Source organism: Ailuropoda melanoleuca, chromosome 17, assembly GCF_002007445.2.
Source record: "Ailuropoda melanoleuca isolate Jingjing chromosome 17, ASM200744v2, whole genome shotgun sequence".
Lineage (NCBI taxonomy): Eukaryota > Metazoa > Chordata > Mammalia > Carnivora > Ursidae > Ailuropoda > Ailuropoda melanoleuca.
This window is the reverse complement of record NC_048234.1, coordinates 10,303,886-10,330,032: the sequence shown is the minus strand read 5'-3', so window position 1 is coordinate 10,330,032 and position 26,147 is coordinate 10,303,886. Positions and strand designations below refer to the sequence as shown.

The window sequence follows — 26,147 nt, the reverse complement described above, 5'->3', positions numbered from 1 at the left end:
AAGAAAAAGAAAAAGCCAACACCACAACTTCCTAAGAAAACTTGGGAAGTAAGATTATCCAGCTGACCCTTGAACAACGCGGGGATCAGGCGCGTCAACCCTCCGCACACTCAAAACTCCACGCGGAACTTCGGACTCACCGGAAACTAACAGCCTGCTACTCACCGGGAAGGCTTACTGAGAACATAAACAGCCAATTAGCACATATTTTGTGTGTTATATGTATTATATCCTGTATTCTTACAATAAAGTAAGCTAGAGACAAGACAATATCAGAAAATGTTAAGAGAGGGGTGCCTGGGTGGCTCAGCTGGCTGAGCATCTGACTCTTGATTTTAGCTCAGGTCATGATCTCAGGGTTGTGAGACAGAGCCTTGCACTGGGCTCCAGGCTTAGTGAGGAATCTGCTTCTCTCTCTCTCTGTCTCCCTCTGTCCCTTCCCCTGCTCATGTGCTCTCTCTAAAAAAATACATTTTTTTTTTTTAAAGATTTTATTTATTTATTTGACAGAGATAGAGACAGCCAGGGAGAGAGGGAACACAAGCAGGGGGAGTGGGAGAGGAAGAAGCAGGCTCATAGCAGAGGAGCCTGATGTGGGGCCCGATCCCATAACGCCGGGATCACGCCCTGAGCCGAAGGCAGACGCTTAACCGCGATGCCACCCAGGCGCCCCTAAAAAAATACATCTTAAAAAAAAAAATATATATATATATATATATAAATTAAAAGTGGACCTGCACAGTTCAAACCAGTGTTGTTCAAGGGTCAACTGTATTTATCCATTTTTCACCCAACCAAATACAGACTGTATTTATATTTTTATCTGCTTCCACCAAACAATTAATATTCAATCTTGTAAAACATGCAACTGTGAAGAACGAGCAGAGGCTTGAGAATCAGAGATTACCACGTTGCGGATCACAGCACCAGCATTTTACCACCTAACGTGAAGATTAAAAATGAAGTTCAACACTCCTCTTTAAATACCGTCATAAATGATTGTTTTCTGTAAATGACTTGACCATTCCAAATTCTTCTCGATCCCCCGTGTACCAAGTCACAACTCCCTCTCTTTGCCTGCACCGCCCCCCTCCTTGCTGCCCACCCGTCACTATGTGACGCTGTTTTTCCTTGCCCTGGACTTCCACAAAGCCTTTCTCAGGAGCTCGCCAGTACCAACCACCTTCCTACATCAGCCTCTTCTTTTTAAATGATGTGATTCGGAAGTTACGAGATCATTCCCCACCCCCCCCCATGAACAGCATAACCCGACAGTTACTGGCCATCACCCTGCACTGTTTTAACAATTGTAGTACAACACACAGAACGTAAAAGTTACCAATTTAAAGGGGCATTAATACACTCGGTGTTGTGCAGTCACCACCACCACCTCATCATTCATAAACTGATAACAGCAACTTGGCCACCATTACGCAAAGCCGCCTCACAAAACCAAGCAGTCATGCGGACTTACCACACCCCTGTGAGTGCCCTCAGCAGGCTCTGCACTCACCACCCCACCTCCCCGGCCGACGCTTCCCTCTTCTCCTCCCTCCAGGCTGCTCCTCTCCCGCCACGCACGCTCCACCTTCCCAGCTCCCGCAGCGTCCAGCCAGGACCTTGCACGGGAACCCGCAACAAACATGGGCTGCAACAACGCCAGAGAGGATGAGCGGGCACGTTGTTAGGGCCGTAGGCTATTCCAGGGACCACCTGGTACAACTCAACCTCCCCTATGTTACTCATGTTCCTGCCAGCAGCAGAAAGCAAGGGGAGGCAGGGCGCGAAACAGACAACAGCAGCAACGGCAATAATAAGTTCGCGTTCATGGCACCAAGTGCCGTTCTTTCCTTTCCAAGTCCTTCAAACACATGACCTCATCTGATCTTCCCAACGGTCCAGTGAGGTAAGTCTTATTACTGCACTGCTGTTTTACGGGTGAGGAAACTAAGGCCCAGGAAAGTGAAGAAACTCGTCCAAGGTCACACAGTGAGAACCTTAATTCGAGTCCGGGCAGTCTTGCTCCGCGACCTGCATGCCGCTAAACAAACAACAGTCAACGCCGACTTCCAGAACACCTTGCAGGATGAGCTGAGAAGCCTCTCTCAGAATGTACTTATTCTAGAGCATTTCTGGGCTCCAGCATCCTCTGCACTTGATTAAAATAGTAGCTATTTTACCTACAATTATCCTTTTCATTTGGTACTTTGCATATAGCCCTCATATCGAGCACGATCTCAGGGTAATCAGCAGCTAACAATCTGCCGTGGACGTTTTACCGGAGGCGGGAAAGCACAATCAAAAGGAGCCAGCAAGGACAGAAGAGTAACTTACCATCTGAAGTTCTGTTCATCATGGGCGAGCCCCTGGACATGGTGTTCTGGTAACTCACAGGCGTCCGCCGCGCACTACTGTCGTCGTAAATCCCTGGGCTCAGCTGTGCTTTGGGAGCGTCGTGAAGCGCTGACCTAAGGACGGAGGGGCCGGAGCTTACCACCGATGTGTGTCGGGAGCGCACTGGCTCGCCTGCTTTCACATCCTCGTACTTTCCCCGCTCTACCACTTTGATGCTCTCCGGCACAATTTCCAGGGGAGGCATTCCACGGGGTAGTTTGTTGGGCCCCGTGATTAAGGATTTGACATTGTGTTTGATGGCAGATTGCCCTGAGTTGCTGTCAAACTTTATTGGTGTGCCCTAAAAGAAAAGAAAACACACGTTACAAGTAGCTCGAGGCATCCGAAGATTTTTCCATCTCAGGTCAGCCCGGCTCACGGCAATAACAACTTGCAATCTTCAATATCAGTGTGGCTGTCGCAGTCACATGCTCACATTCCCAGAGCTGCGTACTTTCTCGCACATACATTCCACAGTACACAAGAAAAACAATGAACCATATGTAAAACTTTCACATTTACTTCCAAAAGCTCTGACATCGTAAGAACTACTTATAATTAGTAAGTCATGCTTTTTAAAATGCTCCGTGAATTTTTCACAGTCCGGGGCGGAACGGCTGACAAACAGCACCCTGACATAGCTACCTGCGAGATGGAGCCCTCGATTATTGGCCTCGTGCTCTGGACCACTTCTGGAGTTTTTCGGCTTTCCTGAGTTAAAATATCTTGCCGTGGAATCTCATGAATGGAACGCCCCATTTCTTTGATGGTGGTAATACCGTCGTATGGTTTTCCTTTGGTAATGGCGCCTTCAAACGCTCGTATGGGAGGACTCTCCCTTTTAATCTGCTTGGGATATTTAAGACCGTCTTCGAAGCTGTCTGTTGTGGCTCTTGGTGTGCCTTCAAGAAAGAATTCAAGAAACATGCTTATTAAAATAAGGCCAATGGTTGCATAACAATGTGACCGAGCTATACGCTTAAAAATTGCTAAAACAGTAAATTCTGATACATACATTTTTCTGTTATTTAAAAAAATGAATACCTTGTCATCTTGCAGTTTCTAATCAATTTTGTTTACAACACATCCTTAAATATTCGTAAGTCGTCATTTTTTTCGGGTGGTTCAAGATTGAATACACTGTTCATCACAATCAGAGAATGGTTCTTACATAATGAAGATGTCTCTAGATTCAGAGCCTAGGCAACTAACATCTTCAAATAAACTATGTAGCTCAGGAACAGAAGAGTTAAAATCAAGACTTGAATATCTACTATTTCAAAAGGGCAAATACTTGAAAAGCAGGTTTCGTGCACTGCAAATTAATGTCAAACTACTCTGCCAATGAGGCAGTTGTGAATAAAAGCCAAAACAAGCAAAAAGTTTACCCTGCATTATGGAACCAGACAGCACAGTCCTTTCTTTGAGGTCAGAATGAGGGCTCCCCCTGGGTAATGCTCGGCATATCAGCCCTTTCAAAACAAGAAAGCAATTCAAGTATTAAATATAATGTGAATGTCAATTTCCATATACTTTATACTGACCTTAGAGTATGTACTTTTTGATAAAAGCTCTATGGAGAAAGAGAGATCTTAAATTTGTGAACTATTCAGAAGAATATCATGGACAAAAATAAAAGTTGGAAGTACCCAACATGACATCATTGTTCCCTTTTAAACATTCTCCTAAAGAGAAAATAGCCACAGAACACATCTATTAAAAATCAAAAAGGAAAGACACTTTCAAAACTCTATCTAAAATCCAATGGTTCTTTCTCAAGGTGAAAAGACACACAGAGGGGCTGAGAATCACCGTTTAGCTCTGAAACAGACCTCTGAGAAAGGGAAACACAAAGGTTGGGCGTGGCACCTCAAAACCAGGTAAAATACATAAATGAAAACATGCAACTCAAAATGAAAGCTGTAAATAACCTCTTAAAAAGTTTCGTGTCACATCACAATAAATCTGATCAAGGATTGGAAATAACCACTTGCAATACCCTAAAGTAAAGGGAAGTGATTTTTTTTAATACAGAGAAAATCCAGCTCTTAGAAAACGACTCAGGATTTCTAAGATTGAGGAATCCTTACCCCGTTTTTAGTATTTCACCTAGATTAACATTAAACAGTTGAGGTAGGTTAAGTCTTAAAGAAAGCGAGTCACTAACAAAATAAAGCCACAGGTATGATGCAGTGACTGCTTGTCATGTGGTCAGCACAAGTTTGGACACCTTTCTCGAATCCTCACACAGTAACTACAATTCCTTCATTTATAGAGGATGGAACTCGCACAGCGAAATTCATCAGACAACAGCGCATCCAGAATTCAAATACAGGTCTTCGTTCTATCATACCGCTTTAACTGCCTCACAATAAAAACAAAGTATTTAGAATGAATTTTGCATTTTTCACCTCACTTAACCCTACAAATTATATGAGAATTCTACCAGTTTCCTATGATAAGGCCAATTATGTTTAATTTTTACTTCCACCACTGTCACGTACTTTAAATGTAGATATGGATATAAATTTAAACATATCAATAAGCTCATATTAATATAGTGTTAATTGTACTATATTATATATCAATAATATAATATATTAATTATATTATTAATATAATGATATATTGATATAACTTCATTCATATGTTAATATGAATATAAATTTCAGGTAGAAATGACAGAGACTGAATATAACCGAACCCAACCATGCAAATTTGCTGTACAAAATTAAATGTATCTTAAGGTTCTGGAAACATTTTACCCTCCAACGGTGCTGACACAGGAGACTCCCTCATTGACAACCCTTGCTTTATATTTCCTTCTACCGATTCATAGCTTCTTTTTAAACTGATTTCATGAGCTGTTCTTGGACTCCTTGTCCCTTCTCGGGCATTCTTAATATCTGCAGAACACAGAAACAAGAATTGCTCAGGCAGAGCCCAAGGCCTACTCTATAGTCAGTTATCTTAATTTCACAGCCTATCTTATAAAAAATAAAAATATAAAAGCTAGTCAACCTACAACATGCTACTGTGTAGATGATACTTATGAAATTTTTTTCATCAATTCAAATGTATTTGAGTGCCAGGCATAAAAGAGCAAGGCTGCAGATGAGGTTAACAAATTAAGTCCCTTCCTTCGTGAAACTTACCCCATCGTGGCGGATACCGACCAAGTACTAGGGAACTGCTGTAGAGCATAGTCAGGACTATGGAAAGAGAGGTATGATGTACAGTGAGAATGCTGGAAGGGGGACCTAACACTTAAAAGGCCCTGATAAGGCTGCCTACAAGAAGTAATGTGTAGACCGAGAACTGAAGGATAAGATGGAGATGCTTACATCAGAGGTAAGGGAGGAAGGGGTGGCAGAGGCACACAGACGCCAAGGTGAGACAGAGTGTGGGAAGTCAAAGAACTTAAGCTCGGTGCATGGCCAGTGTGCAGAGCGGAGCTGGAGGAAGCGTGCATGGAAGGCAGTGCAAGGGGACCAAGGGAAAAGTGGGAAGGGAACAGTCTGGGAGAGGAGATGGCAGCAGATTGGGGGGGGGGTCAAGTCAAGGTAAGGGGCTTGCACTGATCTTAAAGCAATGAAGAGTCAAGCAGGAAGGGATGTGATACAATCCTGAATATGGGTTATGACTAAAGGTGGGGAGGTCAGGGGCAGCTGCCCAGGTATTCGGACAAAAGATGATGGTGGCAGTGGGGAACACAGAGGAATGGATGGATTCCAGAGAATTCAGAAAAGAGAACAGAAACAACTTCGTGACTGACTGGATGTGGAAAGAGAACAAAGTGTCGAGGATGACATCTACGTTTCTGGCTTAGGCAATGTATGTTACTTTCTTCCTCCAGAAGCAAAATGTAAATCAGCATATGCCAGAAATGTTAAAACAAGAAAGGAGGAAGGAAATAAGAAAGTTACCCTGTGTTTTGCATCAGGCACTGTGTGCTCACATACCTTACATCTTTGTATTCAAAGAGAAAGATAAAACATGACTAACAACTACTCAGATCACAAAAACAGTTGCAAACGGAACTCAAATCCAGTCCCTCACTTGTTTTGTTTTTTTTTACCATAACTGAGTCATTCTTGTAACATTAATGAGAAAATGTAACCTAAGAATACATCTGAAGAAAATGCTTACAGACATTAAAGTAATTTAAATTAAAAATTTAAATTCAATACTCTTTCCGGGATTATCAGATTATTATCTACTCCCTAATTCTTGGGGCGCCTCGGTGGCTTAGTCAGTTAAGCATCTGCCTTTGGGGGCGCCTGGGTGGCTCAGTCATTAAGCGTCTGCCTTTGGCTCAGGGCATGATCCCAGAGTCCTGGGATCGAGCCCCACATCAGGCTCCTCCCCTGGGAGCCTGCTTCTTCCTCTCCCACTCCCCCTGCTTGTGTTCCCTCTCTCTCTGTCAAATAAGTAAATAAAATCTTAAAAAAAAAAAAAAAAAAGCATCTGCCTTTGGCTCAGGTCATGATCCTAGGGTCCTGGGATGGAGCCCCGCATCAGGCTCCCTGCTCAGTGGGGAGTCTGCTTCTCCCTCTGCCCCTCCCCCATTTGTGCTTACTCTCTTGCTCGCTCGCTCGCTCTCAAATAAAATCTCAAAAATAAATAGATAAAAAAAAATGAAATAAAATAAAAGTGATTCTACTAAAGTTAAAGATTCTTTTCTTAGGCTAAGTCGACCGGCCACAACTGATATTAGCGACCACTTACAGAACCACATACTATGCACTCTGCTCTGTTTATCATCTTCATTGACCGTCTCAGTTAAATTTTCACAAAACTTCACAAGAAGGGAGAACGAACTCCCCCAAACAAGTATGTGGGGAACAAGAGCCCATGTTTCTAGTCCCCCATCACAGCACTGGCTTTAGAGTACAGACATCATACTTACTATCGTAGGATAAGATGTGTCCACTTTTGCCTTCATAAATAACATGACCTTTTGATGCGGCTTCCTCTCTGCCTTTCTCAGGACTGCTCTCCTCAATGGGCATTCTAGAAATGGATCCCTTCACCAATGCCTCAGTTGGTATGCCAGCCTGTGGCAGGGCTGGGGTACCCTGCCATCAAATCAAACACAAACACTCAGGTTTAGAGGACACACGAGATGCTTAGAAAACTTAACCTACCACACTGAGAGTAAGATCCATCCATATCTTCAAAGAAGAAAGGACAAAGACACGAGAGGAAACCAGACATTAAATTTTTATAAACATAAATACTGTACCTTCGTCCTTGAACTCTGCCCCATAAAACTTAAAATGCAGACAGGTGTAGGAGTCAAATCAACTTTCTTCCCCACCTTGAAATCAAACCTCTTAACTCTCAGGGAAAAAAAAAAAAACAACCTTGTCTTGAAGGCCAAAAATCATGTAAGTGTAATGTTTTTTCAAAATGTCTAATAAAAATAAGACAATAAATTAAGTTTTAAATTTAGAATACTGCAACCTTCTCTCACACTGTGTTAAAAGGAAAAAAGAACTTGGGGCGCCTGGGTGGCACAGCGGTTAAAGCGTCTGTCTTCGGCTCAGGGCGTGATCCTGGCGTTCTGGGATCGAGCCCCACATCAGGCTCTTCCGCTACGAGCCTGCTTCTTCCTCTCCCACTCTCCCTGCTTGTGTTCCCCTCTCTCACTGGCTGTCTCTATATCTCTGTCGAATAAATAAATAAAATCTTTAAAAAAAAAAAAAAAAAAGAGGAAAAAAGATTGCAGTTCCCAAACTGTCTGCTAGGTTCGACCTCTGATCACCGGGGCGGGGGGGGGGGGCAGTGGGAACGACAAAACTCATATGCCCCCATCCTGTGCTATGGATTCAGTTTAGGTCACATCCTCTCAATCTTCACCATCATTAATTAGTCCTCTTCTGGGTTACCTACAGCCATGGTTCTTTTTGACTCCTCCTTTAAGCAGTAAACTCTTCCTTCCAGAGAAATCATTCATGGAACCTACTGGGTACAACGCTTTGTAAAAGTGTTTTTTCTGCCAATTTGCAAATCACTGACCTTTTCAAATGACCCACAGAATAGATAATATAGCTGGTGGTCAAAGTGATCACATTAAAGTCTTTCTGCAGACAGGTTACGGATCTGGGTTTACTACCACTGAGACCAGACCTATAATCCAGAACAAGTGACTTAACCACAGAACGATACTGCTGGAACAGCTGGAGCTCTGAAGACTTGACTTCCAGTTTTCTCATTAGCTACTGGCCAGTGTGTCAGGAACGATCACAACTAACCTGAGTGATTGAGCCCCGCAGGGACGGGATGCCTTCCACGGAGATTTTGCTGGTTGGCGTTCCCCGAGTTATACTCCCTTCTTGAATGGCTCCTGTGGTACCTGAATGAAACCGAAATGATGAGCAAGTTACCCCTTCTACCACTGCAAACACACAAAACTCAGCCCCTACTAGGAAGAGAGGTAAGAGAAGGAAAACAGCAGTACAAAAAGAATAGTTGTGTTTACTGAAATGCACTTTTTAAATAATTGCAATTATTAAAAAGGACTGCTGAAATATGGAATTTCAAAGTTTTAAGTATTTTTCTACAGAAGGAAAAATTTAGAATGTGAAGGCTTTAGTTTAAAAACCCAACATTAAGACATCTTAATGACTTACTCGAATACATTTATTGGGAACAAAAGTTCACTATTTCTGCCAGACAGCGTATTTTACCTCTGACCACTCCTTCGTGTTGTGCCCTGACCAATAAACCTTCAGGCTGTGAGTTCTGGCTTCGGGGAGAAAATTCTTCCTGCTTGATGTAGGGCACAGTAGCTGTGAACCAAAGCGAGAGAAACAGGAAGAGATCAAGTGCTGAATTACCGACCGCGATGCCGCAAGCGCAGGGGCATTGTCAGTATTTACTCACTGACCTGATTTGGCAGATTCCTGTTGCCGCGGCAGTCCGAGAGAGATGGAGCCCACCGAGGGCTTAGCTGCTTCTTGAGTGTAGGAAGTCTGATTATGAGACGTCAAGTAAGTGCCAGGTGTTCCCTAAAAATAATTTTAAAGGACTAACATTGTCTTTTCATAAGGTCAACAATGAATTGAATGTTCGTGTTTCTAAGAATTTATACCCCCACTGCCCCAAATTGAGAACAAGTATCTGCAAAGCAAGCAAATCCTTATCATAGTTTGCTTACATTAAAAATATTTTTAAAGGGAGCAAGATGTGTCTTCTGAAATCACCATAAATTTCATATTTATTGTTAACAAATTACATAAATAAAGAACTTAATAGTACACTCACAATGTAAGCTACTATTACTAACAATATTCATTCCTCTTAAAGTTGCTAAAAGACAGTGACATCAGTGACAACAGCAGAGTAAGGACTTCTGAAAACTCTCCTCTATGAAGGCGACCAGAAAACCAGCAAAAATTGTAGGCATCAACCTTTTAATTTGGAAATTAACCAAAGGCTTATAGAAATCTGAGTGCATCTTCCAAGAAGACTAGCAAAATCTAGGTAAGAAGAGTGAGCTTTGTGGCATTCGAACTTGCTCTAGTTCCTCTCCCATATGCTCCCCACCAAGCTCACTGGTAGCCTTGAAAATCAACAGACTACAATCATGGTGAAAACCGTCAGCCTGGCAGCCACCAAAGGGAAAAGAAGAGGGTTGGAACTCCCTAAAATCCTCATTCCCAGGTAACTGTCATTATTTGACTTGTCTGATGGTTCTCTGGGAGACCCATTTGCAAGGCTGTCCTTATCTGACCTAGGGTGGGGAAGAAGGTGCACACTTGTCAAAAACAGAGTCAAATGATTTAACTTCTTCACTGCCTGAGGCGGTAGATAAACCACTAAGGCAAACGACAGGATAACCAGAAACCTTAAAAGGAAAAGTTAAGGAATGAGATGTTCAAAGGGGGTTTGAAAAGTTCCAACACATTCCTAGGAATCCAGAAGGCCATATGAATGTGCAAGGCTGTACAGACGCCTAGGAAAGACATGAGAAGGCCCTAAGTTCTCAACTCTGGCAGACCTTAAAGCTCTGTGAAGGTAGGAAGTGAAGACTAAGGCAGAATTGCCAGTTGCCTGGCTGAATGTTGAAGGTGTGCCCCAAAACACACAGAGAGCCACTCAGTAAAGACTGGGACACTTAGGCATTCTAGGCACTGATGTCTATCAAGCCTTAGCTGGCCAGCAGGTAGAGACTTCAATGACCACACATAAGTATACAGATTTTACAGAATTCATTCAGAAAAGTCACGAAGCAAATATCAACAAAAACAAAAGCAACAAGAGAAAACCCTAGGGAGAGAGGAGAATCTGATTTCCACAGTTGCCAAATCACATAAAATGTTCAGTTTTCAACCAAAAATTACAAGAAACAAAAAAGCATGACCCACATGAGGGAAAAAAACGCAGTGAAAAAAAACTGTCCCTGGGCTTTAGACTTGCTAGAAAAAGACTGTTATATCATTGATCAGCTATTGTAAATATGTTCAAAGAATTACAGCGAATCATGTCTAAAGCATTAAAGGAAAGTGTGAAAATGATGTTTCCCCATACAAAGAACATCAACAAAAAGAAATCATAAAATAAGAACTGTACAGAAATGAAGTCGAAAAGTACAAAAACTGGAGGAAAACAAAACAAAACAAAACTCTCAGCAAAAAAGAATATAAGGAAGCCTCTTCAATCTAATGAAAGGCACCTATGAAAAGTCTATAGTTAACATACCTACCAGTGAAATACTGAATGCCTCCCTCCTAAAATGGGCAACAAGGAAAGCATATCCTCTTCACCACTTCTCTTCAACACTGTACTACGGGGTGCCTGAGTGGCTCAGCTGGTTAAACATCTGACTCTTGATTTCAGCTCAGGTCATGATCTCAGGGTTATGGGATCTAGCCCCACATGGGGCTGATTGAGCCTCACATCAGGCTCCTAGCTCCTCGCTCAGCAGGGAGCCTACATAAGATTTACTCTCTCCCTCTCCCCCTCCCTCCCTCCTCTCTCTCAAATAAATAAATAAATCCTAAAAATAAATAAATGAACATCATACTGAAAGTTCTACCCTAGCCGGTTCAATAAAACAAGAAAAAGAAAAGGCATCAGGACCGGAAAGGAAGAGGTAAAACTACCCTGATTTGCAGATCACATGCTCACATAGAAAATCCTAAGAAATCTACTCTCCCTTCAAAAACGAAAAAGCAGCAGCAGCAAATAAGTGAATGTTGCAGGAGACAAAGTGAAGATTAGAAAATCAATTTTTTATATACCTATAAGAACTAGAACATGAAATTTAAAAAATAATATTTATAAAAACAAAATATATTACAAATCATCAAATAAACTAAAAATACATCTAACAAAACCTCTACAGTGAAAACTATGAAATACTGTGGAGAGAAATTTAAGACCTAAATTAATGGAAATATAAACATGTTCATGGATTAGAAGACTCAACATTCTTAAGATCTTCATTTCTAACCCAAAATAATCTAAAGATTAAATCAATCCTTTACCATGATCCCAGCAGAATTTTTGTTAGAAACAGACATTTATAATTTATATGGAAATGCCAAAGTCACAGACAAGCCAAAGCAATCTTGACAAATAAAAGCCCTCGCAGGACGCCTACCCCATGATTTCAGGACTCACCACAGTGCTGCAATAATCGCAGCTGTGGGGCTGGTAAGTACCGGCAAGCAGATCAACTGAACAGAACAGAAAGTCCAGAAATAGGCCAAACACAGCCAAATCATTTTTGACAAAGGCACTAAAGTGATCAAACAGGAGAAAGAAGAGACTTTTTAGCCGGTGTTACCGGAACTGCAAAATCCAAAAGGAGAAACTAATGCTGACCCTGACCTCACGCTGCACACAGAAATTAACTTCACATGGATCACAGACCTAAATGTAAAAGCCCAACCTATAAGCTTTCAGAAGAAAATGCAAGACTATCTCCACAACAATGAAGCGAAGAGCTCTTAGGGAAAAAGGATTAATCATAAGAGAAAAAAATTTATATATGGATTTCATCAAAATTTAAAATTTCTGCTCATCAAAACACACCAGTAACAAAACACACGAGCCACGAAAGAGAGAAAATATTTTAACATATAACAGAGACCTTTCATCCATAATATATAAAGAATTTCTACAATCTACTAACCAAAAAACCCAATAAAAGCAAATAAGACAGTCACTTCGCAATAGGAAGTATAAATGACCAATAAGCATACAAACAAGTGCTCGACATCATTTGCTGCCAAGGAAATGCAAACTAAATGCCACAGTGAAATATGACAAAAATAAGAAAGACTGCCAAGAGCAAATGAAGCAACACGAAGGTTCACACATTGCGGGTAGCAGTAGACCCACTCTGGGAAATTGTAAGTAAAACACGCATATATCTAGCAATTCCACTCTCAGGGGATTGATTACACAAGAGAAATGAAAATGAGCCAGTACAAGAATGTTCACCACAGCCAAAAACTAGAAATAGCTCCAGCTTCCACTAATGAGAAAATGGATAAACAAACCGGTATGTGTTCGCACGGCGTAGTATTATTCAGCAATAAAAAAGAAGAAACTACTGATCACACAAAACCCTGGCTGAATCCCTAAAGCCATTGTGTTAACGAAGATGGACCCAGAAGAGTACGCACTGTATGATTTCATTTATATGAAGTTCTAGAAAAGGCAGAACTAATCTGTGCCAACAAGAAGCAAACCAGTGGTTGCTTCAGGCAGAAGGGGCTAAGAAACCCTTCAGAAGGGATTTTGAAATGGTTCTATAACCCGACAGGAGAGTGGTCACTGCTGATCGCGCACAATAGTCAAAGCTTTTCAGCCATTAAGATAAGACCATTAAAATAAATATATATATATATATATATATTTAAGGGGGAAAAAAAGAAAGATACAGTGGCTGAGGTCAGAATGACCTGGGGCTTATCGATCACCTACGAATCAGTATTTAGAGGCTTTCTAATACTAGTCAGCATATATGCTAGTACTTGAAAAGATTCCTCTTCCATGTACACTACACTAAACCTTAGGGCACAGAAGTGACTTTCCTAGGTGTGCTGGGGCCACTCGGGCACTCAACTCACACCAACTTCCTGTGTGTGGCATGGAGTACGACGACTGCCGTATTTTCTGGTCATCGTCTCTTCACATAAGAGATTTTGGTTTATTAAGACTCTGATAAATTAGCGACAAAAAGGGAAAACTTTTACCAAAGCAACACTCAACAGAAATTTCCTGAGATGGGAAGGCATTTTACCTGTGAGATGGAGCCTCCCAGGATGAAAGATGGTTTTTCTGAAGCCACTGTGGTTTTGGATGACGGGATGAGAGGAGGGGGTGGCCTGGTGGGTCGAGTTGTTGGAAGCCGAACCGTTTCAGGGAGATTAGTGATCACTTGATGTGGAGCAGGCTGCAGGACTTTCAAAGGGAAGAAGAAAATGATTTAAAATCGTCAATTTCATTGTCCGCAACACTCTACTTATCTCAGCCATTCCTGAATTTTTACACGACACACTGAACTGTAAGTGCGAGATGAGGCTGAGGATGAACATTTCTGTTTTAAATTTCTCTTTCACTTGAATTAAACCCATACACATATTCAGGTCACACATGGTCTTTGTGAGGCCGAAGTACTCAACTCCCTGTCAAACCAGAGCTGCCGAGCTGATGCTCACGTCAAACTATGCTTAGCATAGGCAAACAACAATCTTTCATACTCGTTTCTCTCTCTCCACCGCTCTCCGGACGTGCTTCCAAGGGGCAGCCGACACTACAACTCCAGAGAGCAGACAGACGTGGCCGACGACTGACGGACACCCTCTTTACATCTCACGCACTCTGAGACACGGGTAGTGACTCTGGCTCTCACAGACTCGCACTTCTCGAGGGCGGGGAGGGGATCGGAAGACTTTTCAAAGTACAGGTACCCTTAAGAGCCAGGCGGCGCAGTATCAATGTGTGAGTACAAATTTCCCAGTGGCCCAGTCAGTCTCAACTGAATACAACGGACAATGGGATGCAGAGACACAGTCATTCTGAAACAGGATGGACATGTCCGGGAAAGGCAGTTCATTCTTGAGATCAAACCACCCCTGTCCAGCACCTGCAGGGACACGGCCGGCAGCCACTGCGCAGAGGAATGATATCTACCTGGCGGGACACTAGAGCGGGCTGCACTCCCAGCAGGCCGCGGAGTGGCTTTACTGACTCCTCGCGGAGAGAGCCTACACGATGACACTGACCTTGCTGCGGTACCTGCCTCCGCGCTTCCTGTTCTAGAGCACGTGTGACCTCAGCATAAGGCATACAGGCGACTGATTTTCCTATGAAAGTTAAAGTCATCAAAACAAGGGAAGAACCCCAAATTAAAATAGTAAGTGTGAAAGGACCAAGCCCACACCATCCAGGGGCAGATCTGACTATATGCTAATATTAAAATCTAAAATTCCTGGGGGTGGGGGGAGTCCACCCAGAGAGAGGTTTAAAAACCCTATAAATCTAAATCTTCTGTGTACGCACCATCACTATGACCTAATAAAACCCTCAAAAATTCAATTATAATTTTTCCCTTTAAAGGACAAAGAACTTATCTTTCTTCTTCTTAGGAAAACCAAGTGTTTTCACATTCAATAAAGATCACAACAGGCAAGAGTCAGATTATCAAGCCATTTGGTGAATTCAAGTGTTGCATGAGTTAGTCATATCTCTGAGAATTTCAACTCTTATATTTAGCCTGCTGAAACTCACCACTTAATATTCGGAGAAATAAACATAATTAAGAAATGGAAGAAGCCTTTCTTAGAAGATGCAGATCAAACTAATCCAAAAAACCCACACAAGCTTATAAAACCATGAATTCTACTACCATAATGCTAATAAAAATTATTCCATATAATTTACCTCTACATAAAGCATAAAAAAACTGAGCATTTAAAGAGTTGATCAGATACATACAATTATATATATTATATATATACTTCCCTTTATAAAATGAAATTGACATTGTAACTTTGGAAAATCAGAAAAGCATAGAGAGGAAAATGACAATCATCCGTAACCCAAACCACTTAGATGTGGTTAATGTCTGCCAGAACAAATTCCCATTCATTTTATTATTCGTTTGCTTACCTAGTCTTACCCATTTATTCTTCCAGATAAATCGAAATTTAAAATCATTCTTCAAACAAGATGTCACTGGACTTTTCATTAGACTTGCATTAAACGTATGAATACAGGAGACCTGATGCTCTGTAATAATGAGCTTTCTAAGTGAGGAATCTAGACTTTTTCATATAGGTCTTATTTATACATTCCTCGTTAAAAATTATTTCTAGGTATTTTACATTTTCTTGCTAGGAAAGCCATCTTTTTCCATATGCATGAGTTTACTTGTATAAATGATTACTGCAGATCTACAGGAAAGAAAGATGTGGATTTCTGTAGGCCAATTTTTTCTGAGAAACTTAATGAACTTTCCTTTTTGTTTTAATCACTTCAGTTGATTCTTGTAGGCTTTCTAGATGGATAATCTTATCCTGTGAACAATGATTTGTCTTCTCCCTTCAAATAGCTACATCTATTTTTGTTTCTTTTTTTCTTTACTGCACTGTAAGTGGTTGGTACCTGATAGTTTCTATCCCAGAAGAAGTTCTCTAGCATTTCACTAGTAGGTGGAAGGTTTGTAATTGGTGAGAAATTCATTGGCACAAGGTATAAAGAGTTCTCCGGCTTACTAAGATATTTTTAAAAACCAGAAACAATTCTAATAATACCAGCTAATAATGAAGTATGTACTCTGTGCAGAGCACTATGAATTACATGAATTATCTCACAGAGCCCTCATCATCCATGAGATTATTAACATCATTTCACAGATGAGGAAACTGAACCTCAAAAGAATCACATCACACTGCCCAACCAAGGTCACGCTATGCAGCGTAAGCCTGACTCTGAGCTCGAAACCACAGTGCAATATGTCTCCCTGAAGCACTGGGTGTTGAATTTCAGATGCCTCTGGGGTATCTGTCAAGATGATGGTACTTTTCCCTTCTTAGACATATTAATATAATGAATTAGATTAAGTGTCCCAATGCCGCACAGATTTATAAAGCAAACCAACTACAAAAGAAAATCATGTCTTCCTTTCTAGAGAACTTAACATGGTAAAATTATTATTATAACTTCCGTGTGACTGTTTTACCATTTCCAGTAAGTTTCTAATAATGTGGAAACTACCTTGTCAAGGTAGTGTTAAAGAAAAAGCAGAAATTTAGATGGTTCTAAACACAGGTATTTAAATCATCATGTACTCAGAGCTGAAAAAAATAAAGAAACAACTAAATAAACAGGCTAGATTCAGTTGCAGGGAAGTATTAACTCTTCATTGGACTGAACTGATGGTTAAACCTGCATTGGAAGTTCAATTCTAACTCTCTCTACGTTTGAGTTCCCTCACTGCAAGGAAAAGGCTTCACACTGAAGTAGGGTTCCCCTGTGTAAATGCTCCTGGAAAGTGAGAACAATGGTTCTCCAGGTTTCTCCCAAGTTCGTCTACAGATGGCAAGGCTTACGCCACTTACAAAGGGTACACGGTAATTATTTGTGCCACTCACTAACATGAGACCACGAAGGGAAAAGTCAAAACCATGGTCCTCATTCAAGCGAACTGTACCAGTGTGGTGATGGGTTTACAGGTAAATCCACATTCTCACTACATTGAACATTCTATAAACTATTCTGTGATGTTGCACTGAAAACATCTGTATCAAACATTCTGCATAAAGCCATTTAAAGGCAAGTACATGATTATACAAGAGAGGTGTGTAAGTATAAGGGAAATTATCCTTTACACTGAACTAAGGATAGCTGTAAATTCAGGACAGTCTTCAGGCATTTGGTTAAAAAACTACACAAACATACTAGACGAGCTAAAACAAAACTTAACCTTGAGATAAAATGTAATCAACCACCCTGGTTTCTAGAGTCACCCTGAACCAAACTGCTATCTTATTAATAAACACCTCAGTATCACATTAATAAAAAATATAGTTACAGTATGGTTTTAAGACCACTGCATTATGATTAAAAATTAGGATACCACTCTGATCTAAACGACATGAATTAATGTGACTAACCACAGAGAAATGCAGTTCATTGTTCAGAGTCTCAGAATTTGGGCTCTAGCCTGATTGAGTCTCTCCAGCTTCCAAATACAACCCAACTTGCAGAGTAGATCAAGAAAAGATATTGAGGTCCTAAAATAGCCACTTGATATTGCATATTATAGAATGATCCAGATATTACTAACTAAATAATGTTCAGCTTTAGCATGACTCTGGCAAATACCATTTGAATGTCATTTTTTCTAGGTTTTAATTCTTCTCCCAACATTTATTCTAAATCATTTATGTAAGGAATACATCAATAGACTTTAAAAGTACTCTATAATTTATCATTCTCATGACAGATTTTCTCATAATTGGACTGCTCAGAAGACAAGCACTTCTGCTAAGTCCATTTATACTCCATTTAATTCATTCCTTCAACATGTAATTACTGAGTACACACTGCGTCAATTACTGAGGATTCTCCACACCCAATATACTGAAAGCTCCCAAATCATCAGTCTTATTACCTTCATTCAAGAAATATTCATTTAGCACCTATTATACACCCAGCCTTGCTGGGTATTACTACTCTGGTTCACATTTTTACTAGCATAAGATTTATACTTAAAACATCAGCAGTTTTATATTTAAAACTCTAACATGAGAGGTTCAGTGTGCCATGTAACTAATAACTCATTACTGGTGTAACTGGGTGGGGGGGGGGGAGGTTGTCAAGATCCGTTAAGTACCACAGTTCCTATATTATATTAAATAGTCCTTGAAATGTATGACATTCTACAGCTAATTGTTCTTACTTATCCCTGTAAGGTATTGCAAAGAGTCTTTTGAATCATTACCAAAAACCCTAAACCAAAGTAACGAAGACCTTACTAACAGTCTTACATTCTAAGCATGCCGCAGCACAAGTCAACTATCAACCAGAACACACGTGCCATTTCCTAACCATGCCTGAAGAATTTATTACAATTTAGAAATCACCTCCCCCCCTTTCAAAAGAAACTGAGCACAACTAGAAAGAACATGCATAGTGGTGCCTGGTTGGCTCCGTGGGTGGAGCGTGGGAGTCTTGATCTCAGGGTTGGGGGTTCAAGCCCCATGTCGGATGCAGAGATTAAAAAAAAAAAAATCTTAAAAAAAAAAAAAGAGCATGCACAACTCGAATCTGTCACTTGAAATAACAACAGTGACATAACAATGTCAACAGTACCTCTGTGATATCTATTATACTATGTAAATAGTGGTTCACTAATTATTATAAATTGTGTATGTATCATATAAAGAATAACACTGAGCCATGTATTACAAACAATACTGAATGGTGATTCTTTCTTAAGGGTTGTAATCTCAGTAAGATAGAAATACAGATAGACTGATTGATTGATCTATTACTTGCACTTTACAGATGAGAGAACTAAAAGTCAGAAAAGTTACAGGACTTGTCTTTGGCCACACAAGTGGTGAAGGCTGGGGTGAGGGCTGAGTCAGGACCATGGAGCATGGTGAGTACCGCTGAGTACGACTGGCGCTATAGACAAAGTTGTCTCCCATCATATCACAGAATGGGTATTACCCTGTTGTTACATGTGATTTGCCTGGAGGACAGGATAACAATTTTCACTTGCTCTGAAAACTCAGATGAATGGAGCAGAAAGCATGGCTTTTACAGTCTTCCAGCAGAGAGATCAATATCAGGAAACTTGTATTAACAAAAACCATTACAAATGTTACACTGCCGCCTGTGAGGAGTCAATAATACTAACATTCCTCAAAAGTTTACAAAGGAATTTTGTGTTGGGGACAAGAGGAATTCATCAACTGACATGCAGATAAACTACAAAGCACAAAGGACACGACACTCTGGAGCATAGTTTGTTTCCCTTCAGAGAAGTTCTTTGTGGGGACAGCTCTACCTACCTTCCCACTCTCTGTTTGGACTCTTGGCAGTGGCACAAGGACTCGTAGAACTTCTACATTCCAGATCTATCTGCTCTTGCCTCTGCCGCTGTTCTTCCAGGAGTGCGGATTCATGCATTGCTTTAATGTGTCGCTGGTAGAGGGCATAGCCGCTCACTGGGGTTCCAATAGGTATATTACATGGGGTACAGGAAACCTACGGGAAGAAAAAAAATATAAATACACCAATGACCAACATAACAATGACCCTCTGTTGCAAATAATGCTTATTTCTGTAATGTACTGGTTGATGCGATTTTGCCATTTTTTGATCAAAGTAATCTTCAAGTATAAAATGCTTAAAATGCTCAACAATTACTTTCGGAACTGAACACAATATAAATCATAAAAGCTGTGATAAGAGAGATCAAAATCAGAAATTAAAATACTGCTGTCTGCTTTTAACTTCCGATGGTCAAATCCCTGGTGGCTCAGCCCTGGCTCTTACCCCTCCTCTCCAGGTTCTCCCTAGGTAATCACACCCACTTCTAGGCATTTAAATATCATCTACATGTTAGATGACATTTCTATTCCAATTTCTATTTCTCAGACGTTTGTTCCAAGTTCCATAATCACAGAATAGCTGCTTAACAACTCTACTTGGGTATCTCAAAGCACCTCGAAACTTACATTTAATGGGAACTGTTCATTTGCTACATTCAATGCTTCTCCTTCAGTGTGACCTCCGTCTTAGAAAACGGAACCTTAACAGCTTAAGCCAGAAACCTGGCAGACATCCTTGACTGATCCGCCTCACCTCCCACAATCAAGTCACAAACACAACGGGATGGGTGTTAAACGTTACGTCATCGGACAGGCCATTCCTAACCGTCCCTCCCCATTTTCCTCCTTGCGGCAGCCCTGTTTCTTTCTTTCAGGGTACACAGCGCTTCCAACAGCACAATTCACAGTAATGGCTGTCTTCGTTTCTTTTCTGTCTCTCTCACTTCAGGAAGGAAAGAACCCGACCTGTTTGGTTCAATACTAAATAAACAGCCTCTAACACAGTCCATTACTTCATGAATACAAAAAACTGTGGGAAAGAGTAGAGATCTGAGTTTTTTAGAACCTATTATCTAAATAAAGACTTCCATAGTTTTTTCCACTACTATAAGTAGAAGTTTTCACTGAGCCCAAAACATACACGTCATTTTCTTGCCTTTGTCCTTTGGCTTATATATAATAAACATGGCTCTTCCTCCTTTTGCTATAAAGCTAAATGAATTGTTTTGGTCCAACCAAAATATTATTTCCTATGTGGAGTCTTTTTCAGTTGTCTCATTAAGAAGGAAGCTCCCCTTTCTCTGAAATGACCATACTGTATTTTTTTAACTTAACAGAGCATCACATTTTTATAATTCATTTTAAGTTTATAATATTTTTCTATGTCTTATTATCAAGAGCAATCTCTGTTTTTTGCAGTCAGAGACTATGATTTATAAATATCTATACAGCATTAACAATGCTGTCTTGAACTGGGCACACAATAAAAGTCCATTTGAGTAAATCAGTGAATGAACAAATGTTTAATGATTTTTTTTTTGTGAGTCTATCATGAGCACACACTTAACTTTTATCAATTATCATGTGAGACAGGACGAATTTTTATCCCCTGAAGTAAAGTGAGAGCTAAAATATCACTAAGTAAAGGAGCAATACCCTGGTTTGGAATTCAGTGTCAAAAGAGAATCAAACTTATAGATTATTAAAATAAAATGTAAATAAAACTAGATTTGGAGATGTATACTGAAGTTAGCCATAATCTCTAGAATTCATTCTAATTCATCAAAACCTAGTTATATCGTTATTCCACTACTGTCTCACAGCAAAACCAACAAAAACAAAGCTTACAAATATTTATGGCTAGAGGATTACACTTCTTTGGTGTTTTGTTTTGTTTTTCCTGAAATGGAATCGTCATTTCAATCAACCATCACAAGGAATCCATTTGAAAAAGCAAATAGAGCGACAGACAAATGGCTAAACAAAATGTGGTACATACACACAAAGGGATATTCTCAGTCTTAGAAAGGAAGGAGATTATGACGGGCGCTACAGCCTGGATTAACCTTGAGGACTTTATGCTCAGTGAAACACACCAGTCACAAAAAGACAAAGAGCGTATGATTCCACGTCTATGAGGTATCTAGCCAAATTCATAGTGACAGAAAGTACAACGGTGGTTGTCAGGAGCTGGGGGGAGGGGATAGAGGGAGTTACGGTTTAGTGGGAAGACAGTTTCACTTTTGCAAGACGAAAACGTTCTGGAAATCTATTTCACAACAACGGGAATGTATTTAACACTACTGAACCATACGCTTAAAAACAGTTAAGATGATACATTTTACGTTGTTTTTTACCACAATTTTTTTTTAAAAACCAAGTATTGATTAAAAAAGAGAAGAAATGTCTCTAAAGGTCTTTCTTCCTCCACTTCACCTCTCTTACTCACTTTGAAAACTTACCATTGGTGGAATAACCGCAGCTCTGTGCTGAAGCTGCGGCAGGTCCAGTGGATTTGGTTTTATTGGGGATGAGACCAGTATCGATCCAGGCGGGTTCAACAATGAAGGCTTTGAGTCCAGAGGAAACATTCTGCAATTGGCAACAAAAAAGAGATAAATCAATATATTAAGACTTTAAATGTACAATCATGATTCCTTTTTTTCAAAATTTATTTATTTATTTTAGAGAGAGAGAGAGTGCGCAGGGAGAGGGGCAGAGGGAGAGGAAGAGAAAATCCCAAGCTGATTCTGTGCTGGGTGCAGAGCCGGACACGGGGCTCGATCACACAACCCTGAGATCACATCATGAGCCAAAACCAAGAGTCCGTCGCTTAACCAACTGCGCCACCCAAGCACCCCTAATCATATTCCTTCTAAGTTAATGTGTGTGCACACACGCAACACAGCAACCTTAGAAGAGAGCTGAACAGTAAGGAAAAGGGAAGCTATAATGCTAATTTTCCAAGTAAAGAAACCACATATTGATGTATAGGTTGAAATTTATCTGAATTTAATCATCTGCATCTAACCATCCAGTCTGAATAAATTCTATTATAAAAGATCAGGTCCTAATCTACCACTAGTTTACAAACACATAGTTTACAAACTAGTTATCTGTTACGGATATTTTGCCAGGATCAGAGAGTATTTTTTCAAACATCTGCCCACTACCGTTCCAAAATTGAGAATTTCACCCCAAATTCCAGACTCTCGGTTTCTCATCAAGAGTGGGAAGAAAGGGCCACACAGAAGTGGCATGCGCACCTGGCAACCACTTGGTGACCTTGAGGCAGCAGGTACCCTCTCCAACAGCATGTGCTGCTCTGTCCCCCGCAGCCCCACCATCCCACACTCCTCCAAGCTTCACTTGGTTTCAATACCTACACTGCCGTTTACGACACCCAGCATATGAACTGGGGAGATCATACACGAGCATTATACCTTTCAGGCTGGACCAGACCCCCCCAGTGTTCCTGGGGGATGATGAACATTTTAAAAAGTACGAATCAATAAAAAAATAAGAATGTATAAAAGAAAACATTTAACATGAAAAACAGGGGCGCCTAAGTGGCTCAGTTGTTAAGCATCTGCCTTCGGCTCAGGGCGTGATCCCGGAGTTCTGGGATCGAGCCCCACATCGGGCTCTTCTGTTGGCAGCCTGCTTCTTCCTCTCCCACTCCCCCGCCTGTGTTCCCTCTCTCGCTGGCTGTCTCTCTGTGTCAAATAAATAAAATAAAATCTTTAAAAAAAAAAAAGAAAAAGAAAAAGAAATCCCCCTCGTTGCTACACATGGAATGCATGTTAACAACTGATGCAGAAAAACGTTATTATGTTTTTCATTGGAAAAGAATGATCACACAATCGTTCTTGGTTATCAAACCAGATGAAGAGCATCATACCCCAATATTAAAAGCATGTGGACTACCTCTAAGCTGCCGACATTCATATGGGAATCATCTCTGCAGCCGGCACCATCCTGTGACTCGGTCCACCTCCAGCAGAGCAAGGAACAGGAGAATATTAGAGCAGCGAGTCTCACCTCTGCCTCTCGGGCTCTCCATCCACATCTTCATCCGCACTGCAGGTGGCGCTAGAGTCATTGTCCGACTGGGGCTCGGGCCTCTGGGCGCCGACCTGCTGGGCCACCACCAAGTCTTCATCTCTAGGCTCTGTCTTCTCGCTGGCTCTCTCCAGGTCTCTCTCTTTGGTATCACCTTCAACTTTAGACGGATTGCTCTCCGGCGCCCTCATCTCAACGTCTGCAGAGTCTGATTTGGCAGTCATGGGGAGATCAAGCACAGAAGTCACTTCGGTGCTGTGCTCCTGACGGTCAACGTCCATTGGCTCTGCCGCCTCCACGGTGATGCTGTCGTTCGCCTGCGGCTCCACACTTTCACTTTCAACTGGTTTTGCACTTTGCACTGCTGAGGAGGGAGACGCGCTGGGCACAGGTTCCGTGGTGGACTCGAGCTCCGCCCCCGGTTCGGTGTTGCCTCGAGGAGTCGCATTGTCAGGGCTATCTTCGCTGGGCTTGACAGCTTCAACTGGTGAAGGAGAAGGAGCACTTTCTGTATCAGAACTATTTTCAGCACCTTAAAGATAATGATACAGCATAAAAATCTGATAATGAACATGTTTCAGGTGGTGACAGAAGCCATGCTTGAAAGTAGTTGTTTGGGACGAATGATACTCCTTACATGGCCTCAGTGAAGTCTCATGGCCACTGGGAAGCCAGAGCGTGTGTTCACAGAGCATGAAAGGGAGAGGTCAAATGGTCCTCACCTTCTGAAACTGAAAGCGTAAAAGCTTTTGATATCTAGAAATACTTTATATGAGGGGGCGCCTAGCTGACTCGGTCGGTGGTGCATGCGACTCTTCATCTCGGGGTCCTGAGTTCAAGCCCCACACTGGGTGTAGAGATTACTTGAATGAATAAGAACTTTTAAAAATATATTTTAAAATAAGTAAGTAAATAAATGAAAAAACAAGCAAACAAATAAAATTTATATGAAATTTGAAAAATGAAGACAGATGCAAAACCAAAACTGACAAGAAACCATTCCCATACATGGTATCTGGTTTATTTCTACCAGCCTGTGGCTGTGCTTTTCCTTGACCCAGGAGGCCTGACAGCCTACAACAGCACCATCCAACAGGAACATAATATGAGTTACATCTGCCTAAAATTTCGTTTTTCCGGTGGCCACATTAAAAAAGTAAGAAGAGATAAATTAACTTTAACAACGTATTTTATTTCACCCAATGGGTCTGAAATACTATCTTTTTAATATGTAATCATGTGGAAATAATATAGAAACTAGTAATAAAATTTTTACCTTTTTGATTACTGAGTTCATTATATTTTATATTTTCAGCCCATCTCAATTTGGACTAGCCACATGTATCTAGTGGGTACCATACTACAAAGCAAAATTCTAGAATAACATTACATAGAATTTCAATGTAACATTGTAACCCTGGTCTTTCCCCACATCATTGGTTTCACTTTGTAAATACAGTTTTAATCTTTGACATCTTTACCTAGGTATTTCAGAGGAATCACAAATTCAGGATTTCCTACACTAGACTAAGTCTGTGGACTCAACACATCCAAATCAGGTTCTTTTCCAGTGTTTACTATCTAATTAAACAAGAGACCTTATCAGGAGTAATCTTTTAATTCTCCTCTCATTTATCCCCATATCCTACGTAGACAAGTGTCACAGATTTTTCTAAAAATACCCCTTGAGTCCATCCACTTGTGTTCAACTGCTCGACTGCCCCTGTAGTCCAGAAACAACTCTTCCTATCTTCCCCCTCAGACCAGTGTCCACAACGACGCCAGAGGGAGCTTTTTAAAAGCCAAATCTTACCAAAACTCTGCTGCTCCAGTATTCTCTTCATTCCTGCCACACGGGCCTCATTTTCCACAAAACCTCACAGAAAAAAAGCTACTTAATGTTCAAAGCCAAAACCCATTCAAAACAAAATTTAAGTTTCAAAGCCAACAACAACTTGCAGAAAAAAAATAAAACGAAATCTAGTATTTCTGAAACCCCTGGAAGGTATAGAACTTCCTAAGCTTAAAATATGAGCGCCTTCAAAGGAACATATTTAAGTAGCTCTAATTACATACAAAATTTAAACTCTGGTAATTTAAAAATAAAACAAAAAGCGAATGAGATGGAGAAAATATTTGTGTATACAAAGCATGAACATGTGTAAGATATTACATATAAAGAGCTACTAAAATCACTGAAAATTCCCACTTCAGAAGCAGTCAATTCACAAAAGAAATCTACAGAAACTAATAGCAATGAGAACTGAAATAAATTAGAAACTTCAATTAGCAAAAACTCAAGAAGATATTTACTTTTTCGGGAAGTGGTCATTAATTTGTTCAAGTGACAAATAGGATTTTATTTCTGTTCTTAAGTTTCTTGGGTTGAACTTCTTTTCTACGGGGGCTTCTAGCGTCATTAATTCTTTTTTCATGAAAACATAAATAATGACATATGTAAGTCACTATAAAAACAAACAAACCAAACCCATTGCAATAAAGAAGAAACATAACCGATGCTACTAACTGGACACATAAACGTGACAGTGATACTGATGCAGGCAGCTTACTGATGCCAGACTGCCATTCTATTTTATTTTTTAA

At 40.6% G+C, this 26,147-nt stretch overlaps 1 protein-coding gene across 15 annotated transcripts in view; it reads right to left on the bottom strand.

The window, feature by feature from the left end:
* Window positions 1-26,147, bottom strand: part of NCOR1 (nuclear receptor corepressor 1) — a 144,181-nt gene that overhangs the window by 24,584 nt on the left and 93,450 nt on the right. For 9 of the 15 annotated variants that reach the window (XM_034646883.1, XM_034646895.1, XM_034646888.1 and 6 more), the window contains 13 exons: window positions 25,357-25,419; window positions 23,523-24,075; window positions 21,944-22,073; window positions 19,440-19,635; window positions 13,655-13,815; window positions 9,287-9,407; window positions 9,087-9,188; window positions 8,652-8,752; window positions 7,304-7,472; window positions 5,160-5,300; window positions 3,783-3,866; window positions 3,040-3,296; window positions 2,335-2,695 (listed from right to left, as the gene is read on the bottom strand). In XM_034646883.1, the coding sequence (XP_034502774.1) occupies window positions 2,335-2,695; window positions 3,040-3,296; window positions 3,783-3,866; window positions 5,160-5,300; window positions 7,304-7,472; window positions 8,652-8,752; window positions 9,087-9,188; window positions 9,287-9,407; window positions 13,655-13,815; window positions 19,440-19,635; window positions 21,944-22,073; window positions 23,523-24,075; window positions 25,357-25,419 (2,439 nt within the window). The remainder of the gene's footprint in view (window positions 1-2,334; window positions 2,696-3,039; window positions 3,297-3,782; window positions 3,867-5,159; window positions 5,301-7,303; window positions 7,473-8,651; window positions 8,753-9,086; window positions 9,189-9,286; window positions 9,408-13,654; window positions 13,816-19,439; window positions 19,636-21,943; window positions 22,074-23,522; window positions 24,076-25,356; window positions 25,420-26,147) is intronic. The other 6 variants (XM_034646891.1, XM_034646897.1, XM_034646892.1 and 3 more) reach the window with 3 other exon arrangements.